Source organism: Centroberyx gerrardi, chromosome 21, assembly GCF_048128805.1.
Source record: "Centroberyx gerrardi isolate f3 chromosome 21, fCenGer3.hap1.cur.20231027, whole genome shotgun sequence".
NCBI lineage: Eukaryota > Metazoa > Chordata > Actinopteri > Beryciformes > Berycidae > Centroberyx > Centroberyx gerrardi.
This window is the reverse complement of record NC_136017.1, coordinates 120,001-128,901: the sequence shown is the minus strand read 5'-3', so window position 1 is coordinate 128,901 and position 8,901 is coordinate 120,001. Positions and strand designations below refer to the sequence as shown.

At 47.2% G+C, this 8,901-nt stretch overlaps 2 protein-coding genes across 2 annotated transcripts in view; both read left to right on the top strand.

Moving 5' to 3' along the window:
• Window positions 1-422: 422 nt before the first annotated feature.
• eef1b2 (eukaryotic translation elongation factor 1 beta 2) lies at window positions 423-4,169 on the top strand. The gene is made up of 7 exons (XM_071927361.2): window positions 423-575; window positions 1,579-1,695; window positions 1,972-2,107; window positions 2,197-2,263; window positions 3,092-3,217; window positions 3,836-3,903; window positions 4,002-4,169. The coding sequence occupies exons 1-7, from the start codon at window positions 496-498 to the stop codon at window positions 4,086-4,088; spliced, it is 681 nt and encodes a 226-aa protein (XP_071783462.1). The 5' UTR covers window positions 423-495; the 3' UTR covers window positions 4,089-4,169.
• Window positions 4,170-5,357: 1,188 nt separating this feature from the next.
• The window catches only part of zdbf2 (zinc finger, DBF-type containing 2), a gene marked incomplete at its 3' end in the record, with an annotated part of 15,327 nt that continues 11,783 nt past the window's right edge, over window positions 5,358-8,901 (top strand). The window contains exons 1-2 of the mRNA XM_078291219.1: window positions 5,358-5,408; window positions 8,558-8,656. The remainder of the gene's footprint in view (window positions 5,409-8,557; window positions 8,657-8,901) is intronic.

Genomic DNA, 8,901 nt, shown 5'->3' with positions numbered 1-8,901 from the left:
GTGTTGCCTATAGCAACAGGTAAAACAGAGGAACAAATTAGGTGAACATAAATCCATCTGTACTCCACACTCAGACCCAGACTGGCAAGGAGTCAAAAACAACAACATGTCAACAAATCGTCAACGCTGCAGCAGCAGAAACTGTTTGATGAAATGAAAAAGAAGCGTTTTGACTCTAATCTAACTCGAATGACTCGAGTTAGAATGCAAACTGTAAATAAAAAGCAGAAGAAGAGCGCAGAGGTTTCTGAATATAAATATACTGAAGAAGAAGAAGCAGGTGTTTCTGAATATAAATATAAAGAAGAAGCAGGTGTTTCTGAATATAAATATAAAGAAGAAGCAGGTGTTTCCTCCTCCTCCGCCGCTGCACCAACAGAGAAGAAGAGGAGGAGTCGTGAAGAGTAAAGGAGGAGTCACTCCTCCTCCTATAAAAGCCTCCTGTCTCCTTCCCTCGCTCCTTCTCTCCTTCTCCCCTCCTTCCCGACAGACGCGATGGGTTTCGGCGACTTGAAGACTCCGTCCGGCCTGAAGCTGCTGAACGACTTTCTGTCGGAGCGGAGCTACATCGAGGGGTGAGGCTGCTTATTACCATGAATATCGGCGTTATTAACGTCTTATTATGCTGCTGATTATACACGCTTCACATGGTCCGGCTGCAGTGGAACGGAGAACGGCGGCGCCATCTTGGCTCCGTGCTATGCTAACGGCTAGCAGCGTTACCTGCTGCTGCTACTTGAAGAAGCTAGCAGCGTTAGCATAACGCTAGCTACTGCTGCTACTTGAAGAAGCTAGCAGCGTTAGCATAACGCTAGCTACTGCTGCTACTTGAAGACGCTAGCAGCGTTAGCATAACGCTAGCTACTGCTGCTACTTGAAGACGCTAGCAGCGTTAGCATAACGCTAGCTACTGCTGCTACTTGAAGACGCTAGCAGCGTTAGCATAACGCTAGCTAACATCATTTAAAGAAGCTAATCCTCTCCACATGTCTCCGGATTGAGGAGAAACACTGAAACTGAAGTGAAGCTGCAGTGGTTTGTGATGCAGCTGCAGAATGCTAAGCTAAAGTAAAGCTAGCTGAGTAAAGTCTGTTAGTCTGAAGAATCAGAAGCATGAAGCCAACTTTCCTTAACAAGCTCCATGAAGCTCCATGGAGCTCCATGATGCTCCATGATGCTCCATGAAGCTCCATGATGCTCCATGATGCTCCATGAAGCTCCATGATGCTCCATGATGCTCCATGAAGCTCCATGATGCTCCATGATGCTCCATGATGCTCCATGAAGCTCCATGATGCTCCATGATGCTACATGATGCTAGCTCCATGTTGACATGTCAGTCATAGAGACATGTAACAGATTTCTTTCTGTTAAAGAGGAAAGTTCTTCTCTGCAGGAAAATGACTTCACATGAGTAGAAGGTTCAGATCTGACTGGACAGCATCATGGGGGGGGGGGGGGGGTTAGGATCGTCCTGTCCCAGGCCACGCTGAGCTGTTCAGGTTATATAAGGTATTTTAGTGTATGTGTGTGTATATTATAATATATATATAATATAAATATTTGTGTGTCTGGCAGGTTTGTCCCGTCCCAGGCGGACGCTGCGGTGTTTGAAGCGATTTCCTCTCCTCCCCCAGCTGAACTTTGCCATGCTCTACGCTGGTTCAACCACATCAAGACCTACCAGAGGGGCAGGTGAGGTGGGGGGGGGGGGGGGGTTCAACCACATCAAGACATACCGGGAGGGTCAGTGTGTGTCTGGTCCAGGTCACATGATGATCTCATCACCATCTTTCGGCTGACTGTGTGATGTCACTGTTTGATCTGATCATCTGGACTGAGCTGTGTTTCATCCTTCACTTCTCTCTGCTCCTGAAACACAACGCACCGTACACCAGGGGCAGGGGGCGGGGCAGGGGGCGGGGCAGGGGGCGGAGTCTAATCCTCTACATGTTGTTTGTCCCCCCAAAGTCTTCCAGGAGTGAAGAAGCCTCTGGGTCAGTACGGTCCGGTGGGCGTGGCTGACAGCACCTCTAACTCCGCCCCCTCTGCTGTCTCTAAGGATGATGACGACGATGACATCGACCTGTTCGGCTCCGACGAGGAGGTGACCGTCGTCCCTCGTTTCTATGGCAACACTGGATGCTGCATCCCATAATGCCACAGCTAATGAGCTAACTCTCTCTCTCTCTCTAGGAAAGTGCAGAGGCAGCCAGAATCAAAGAGGAGCGTCTGGCAGAATACAACGCTAAGAAGGCCAAGAGTACGAACACACACACACACACACACACACCTCAGCATCACACACACACACACCTCAGCATCACACACACACACACACCTCAGCATCACACACACACACACCTCAGCATCACACACACACCTCAGCATCACACACACACCTCAGCATCACACACACGCACACACACCTCAACATCACACACACACACACACACACACCTCAGCATCACACACACCTCAGCATCACTCTCTCACACACACACCTCAGCATCACTCTCTCACACCTCAGCATGACACACACACTCACACTTCAGCATCACACACACACACACACACCTCAACATCACACACACACACACACACACCTCAGCATGACACACACACACACACCTCAGCATCACACACACACACACACACCTCAACATCACACACACACACACACACACCTCAGCATCACACACACACACACACCTCAGCATCACACACACCTCAGCATCACTCTCTCACACACACACCTCAGCATCACTCTCTCACACCTCAGCATGACACACACACTCACACCTCAGCATCACACACACACACACCTCAGCATCACTCTCTCACACACACACCTCAGCATCACTCTCTCACACGCACACCTCAGCATCACACACACACATCACCTCACACACATCAACACACTCACTGGTGTGATCGGCCGGTGACTGATGATGATCCAATCACCATCTTTCGTCTGATCATGTGATGGACTCTTGTTTTGACCTGAGTGTCGCTGGCCTCCAGTCAGGACTGTGATTGGTCTGAGTTGTTTCCATGGTAACTGACCTCCCCCCCCCCCCCCCCCCCCCAGAACCGGCCCTCATCGCCAAGTCGTCCATCTTGTTGGACGTGAAGCCGTGGGACGACGAGACGGACATGGTGAAGCTGGAGGAGTGTGTCCGCAGCATCCAGATGGACGGGCTGCTGTGGGGACAGTGTGAGTACTACTGCCTGTACTGCAGTACTACTACAGTACTACTGACTGTACTACTGCAGTACTACACTCTGTAATACTGACAACACTAACTACACAGTAACTACATCAGTTATATACTGCAGTATGTAGATGGACGGCTGCTGTGGGGACAGTGAGTACCACTGACTGTACTGCACTCTGTACTACTGACAACAATAACTACATCAGTAACTTGGTTACATACTGCAGGGACAGTGTGTACTACATACTGAGTACTGCATGCTGTACTACTACAGCACTACTGACTACACCTGTAGCAGCCAGTCTGGTTATTTAAAGACTGCAGACGTGTGTTTAGATGAACTGTTGGATCATATCCATCCATCCTCACTGAACTTTCTCACACACACACACACTCTGGAGTTATGATGATTCTCTCACCATCTTTCGGCTGAACTGTGATGAACACCTTCTGATCTGATGCTCCTGGAGAGAATCTGATAATTTGATAATCAATACTGTCAGCAGATTGATCTGGGCCTACAGGGTCTCAGGATCAAACGCTGATCAGCTGATAACAGTTTGAACTCCAGTCTGTAAAGTCTCCCCTGACCGTTTGTCCCTCCTGTGTTCCCGTAGCCAAACTGGTTCCGGTCGGCTACGGCATCAAGAAGCTGCAGATCGGCTGTGTGGTGGAAGACGACAAGGTGATCAATAACTCTATTGATGTTTCTGTCTCCCGTCGGACCGATTGATAAAGCTAATGTTCCTGATTGATCACGTGATGTTAATCTGTGTTGTTCAGGTGGGAACCGACATGCTGGAGGAGCAGATCACCGCCTTCGAGGATTATGTTCAGTCCATGGATGTAGCTGCTTTCAACAAGATCTGAGCTGGACACACACACACACACACACACACACACACACACACACACACACACGAGTAAATAAAGAGCACTTCAGAACAGAAACGTCTCTGTGCTTCTTTCAGGTTTAACAGAAAACAGAAGTGACCTGCACTGTGTGGGACGCCTGGGATCAGGTTAGACAAGCTAGTAGAAAACGGTCAGTCAGTGACACAGTAACCCTGTTCTCCACAGTAACCCTGTTCTCCAGTCAGGAACACAGTAACCCTGGTCTCCAGTAAGTCGGTCAGTAACAGTAACCCTGTTATCGTCAGTCAGTCGCTTCACTCTTCAGGCCTCCCATGGGCCAAAGAAAGAAGCAAAAGGAAAACTTCAATATTGAGTTTTGTGTTACTGTTCTGTTGGTCTGCCATTTCTTCTGGAACGTTCTACAGAGAACCTTTATGTCAGTGCAGGGCAGACATGAAGGTACTGAGGTTCTGTTAAATCAACAGGTTAAATGGTCAAAGAATAAAAATGTACCAGAGCTACAGACAGACAGAGCCACGGACAGTGTCTGTGAATCTCGTGGCTCGTCTCCTCTGGAAGTCAGTTTTCTGAGACGGAGGCTGAATCTCCTTCCAGTCTCGATGCGGTCAGATCCAGATCGACCGGACTGTCTCTCTGTTCCACATCAAACATCTAATCCTGGTGCTTATATTTTCAACGGTCTCATGAAGTTTGACTGGGATTAGAAACCTTGCGGTGCCTTCAGGCTCCTGCAGTCGGTCAGTAAATATCAACGCTACACAAACAGACGGTAAACTGAGAATCTGCTAAGCTGTGTGTGAGCAGGTATGAATATCACTCACCTGGACGAGTTCATTTTTAAGGTTTTTCTGAGAAACTACATTCAGTCCCCAAACTCTCTGTCTCTCGGTGTGTGGAGGACATGAGGTTGTAACAATAATAAAAATAATACTGGAGCTATTTATAACTCAGTTTTGAAGGTAAGAAATTTGCATCTGCCATCTTAACCATATTTTTTTTAATTTATTTTTTTTAATTGATGTCCCAAAAGATCCAACATCAGGCAGCATGAAAACACGACAGAAAACCCACCATGCATCCACAGAATAAAAAGGATAAGAGATAAAGTACAAAAATACGAGGAAAGAATTACCATAAATAATAAAATAAATAAGCGGGCGGTTGTTCAGGGATCGGCCATCTTTCCCAGAGATCTTGAACGCAGCATTGCCGTTGACGTCACCGTGGTGGGCGGAGACGGGAAACTAAACGTGGAGCCCGAACTGCGGTCCCACTTTCTTCTGTCCGGAGCTAAACAACAACAACAACAACAAGGTAGAAGATCTTTACTTTACTGCGGTTTGAGAGAAACCGACTGGAGCTGACAGACAGGCTGCTAACAGACAGACAGACAGACAGGCTGCTAACAGACAGACAGATAGGCAGACAGGCTGCTAACAGACAGACAGGCTGCTAACAGACAGACAGGCTGCTGACAGACAGACAGGCTACTAACAGACAGACAGACAGACAGACAGGCTGCTAACAGACAGACAGTTGACAGACAGACAGGCTGCTAATATCTGTCTGTTAGCCAGTTAGCTAGCGCTAGCACGCAGGCTGCCGGTGCGGTTGTGTTGCTGTTAGCATTAGCAGCATTAGCAGCCATGTTGGTGTGTTTAATTCAGATCAAACCGGTTTAACCTGAAATACAACCGACTGAGCTCGAGACGAAGCGCTTTAAACAGTCTGTTAGCCCCGTGTGTGTGTGTGTGTGTGTGTGTGTGTTGGATAGCATCAGAGTTAGCTTTACAGATTTAAAAGGCCTCTCGCACTGTCAGCCAATCACAGCCCTGTTTGCTGTGTCAGCCAATCACAGCTCAGCTCTCTGGACGGACTTGACGTTAAAGTCTTGTTGTGATTGGTCCATGTGACTTTGGATTGTTACATCATCCACCATCAGTTCATATTCACACACATTCCTGTAATAACTATAATGTCTTTAAAGACAATATAATAATAATAACCACAATGTTCCTCTGTCTTTAAATACAAATAGTATTCTAATTATTGTAATACAGTAGTAATATTGCAGTATGTTGCTGTTTAAACATCCTGCAGATCTGCAGCCTGAAACATTTTTTGGATCTGCCTGAGAAATGGACACTCTCTGTGACTAGTGACTGACTGATTAGTGACTGACTAGAGAGACTAACTAGTGACTGACTGATTAGTGACTGACTAGTGACTGACTGATTAGTGACTGACTAGAGAGACTAACTAGTGACTGACTAGAGTGACTGACTTGTGACTGACTGATTAGTGACTGACTAGAGTGACTGACTAGTGACTGACTGATTAGTGACTGACTAGAGAGACTAACTAGTGACTGACTAGAGTGACTGACTAGTGACTGACTGATTAGTGACTGACTAGAGAGACTGACTAGTGACTGACTGATTAGTGACTGACTAGAGAGACTAACTAGTGACTGACTGATTAGTGACTGACTAGAGAGACTAACTAGTGACTGACTAGAGTGACTGACTGATTAGTGACTGACTAGAGAGACTAACTAGTGACTGACTGATTAGTGACTGACTAGAGAGACTAACTAGTGACTGACTAGAGTGACTGACTAGTGAATGACTGATTAGTGACTGACTAGAGAGACTAACTAGTGACTGACTAGAGTGACTGACTAGTGACTGACTGATTAGTGACTGACTAGAGAGACTGACTAGAGTGACTGACTAGTGACTGACTGATTAGTGACTGACTAGAGAGACTAACTAGTGACTGACTGATTAGTGGCTGACTGGAGAGACTAACTAGTGACTGACTAGAGTGACTGACTAGTGACTGACTGATTAGTGACTGACTAGAGAGACTAACTAGTGACTGACTAGAGTGACTGACTGATTAGTGACTGACTAGAGAGACTAACTAGTGACTGACTAGAGTGACTGACTAGTGACTGACTGATTAGTGACTGACTAGAGAGACTAACTAGTGACTGACTAGAGTGACTGACTAGAGTGACTGACTAGTGACTGACTGATTAGTGACTGACTAGAGAGACTAACTAGTGACTGACTAGAGTGACTGACTAGAGTGACTGACTAGTGACTGACTGATTAGTGACTGACTAGAGACACTAACTAGTGACTGACTAGAGTGACTGACTAGAGTGACTGACTGATTAGTGACTGACTAGAGAGACTAACTAGTGACTGACTAGAGACTGGAGTGCCTGACTGGAGTGACTGACTAGTGACTGAGTGGAGTGACTGACTAGTGACTTAGTGGAGTGACTGACTAGAGACTGGAGTGCCTGACTGGAGTGACTGACTAGTGACTTAGTGGAGTGACTGACTAGAGACTGGAGTGCCTGACTAGTGACTGAGTGGAGTGACTGACTAGTGACTTAGTGGAGTGACTGACTAGTGACTGACTAGAGACTGGAGTGCCTGACTGGAGTGACTGACTAGTGACTGACTAGAGACTGGAGTGCCTGACTGGAGTGCCTGACTGGAGTGACTGACTAGTGACTTAGTGGAGTGACTGACTAGTGACTGACTAGAGACTGGAGTGCCTGACTGGAGTGACTGACTAGAGACTGAGTGGAGTGACTGACTAGTGACTGACTAGAGACTGGAGTGACTGACTGGAGGCCCTCCACACTGCCAGGCTTCATCCCTCTCCTCTGTCCTTGTCCTCCTTGACTTGTCTGCTGCTTTTGATACAGTTGACACCAAATCCTTCTGTCCATCCTCTCTGAACTGGGACTCACTGGATCTGCAGAGTCCTGGTTCTCATCCTATCTGTCTCACCGCTCTTCCCAGGTCTCATGGAGGGGATCTCTGTCCAGACCCTGCACACTTAGCACCGGTGTCCCTCAGGGCTCAGTCCTGGGGCCCATGCTGTTCTCTCTCTATACTAAATCCCTCGGCCATGTGATCTCCTCTCATGGCTTCTCCTGTCACTGTTATGCTGACAACACTCAGCTCTCCCTCTCCCCCCCCCCTCCCTCAGCCCCCCCCCCCCCCCCCCAGATACACAAACTGATGGAGCGTTTCTGTCTCAAAGACATCAGTGCTTGGATGTCTGTTCTCCACCTCAAGCTCAGTCTTGACAAAACAGAGCTACTCTTTCTCCCAGGGACAGATTGCCCTCTCACAGACCTCCATCACCATGACAACACCACTGTGTTTCCCTCTCAGACTCAGAAAAACAAGTGCAGCCGTAATATTATGTTCAAGAAGAGAGGTCAGAGGTCAGAGGTTAGGGTGTGTGCTGTGTGTTTCAGCTGATTGGTTGATCTGTTTATTCTAAAGTACTTTGTAACTTTATTAAGAAAATCTCTCTATCTAAGTTAGTGGTTGTGTTGTTGTTTTTGTTGTTGTTGTTGTTGTGTTGTTGTTGTGTTCAGTTTTTATAAAGTGTCTTTCTGTACTGATCAATATGATGAAAACATTTTCCAGGCTCATGGACTTCCTGCCTGGGATTCTCACTTGGTTGCCATTGGTTACAGCATGGACTGGCCTGATTGGACCGATGCTTCACTGACTCGCTCCCTCCATGTAAGAGATGACGCCATCGTTAGCAACAACAGCTTGTTAGCATGGAGTTACATTGTTAGTAGCAGCAGCTTGTTAGCATGCAACTACATCATAAGCAGCAGCAGCTTGTTAGCAGCAGCAACTCGTTAGCAGCAGCAACTCGTTAGCAACAGCAGCTTGTTAGCAACAGCAGCTTGTTAGCAGCAGCTTGTTAGCAACAGCAGCTTGTTAGCAACAGCAGCTTGTTAGCATGGAGCTACATCGTA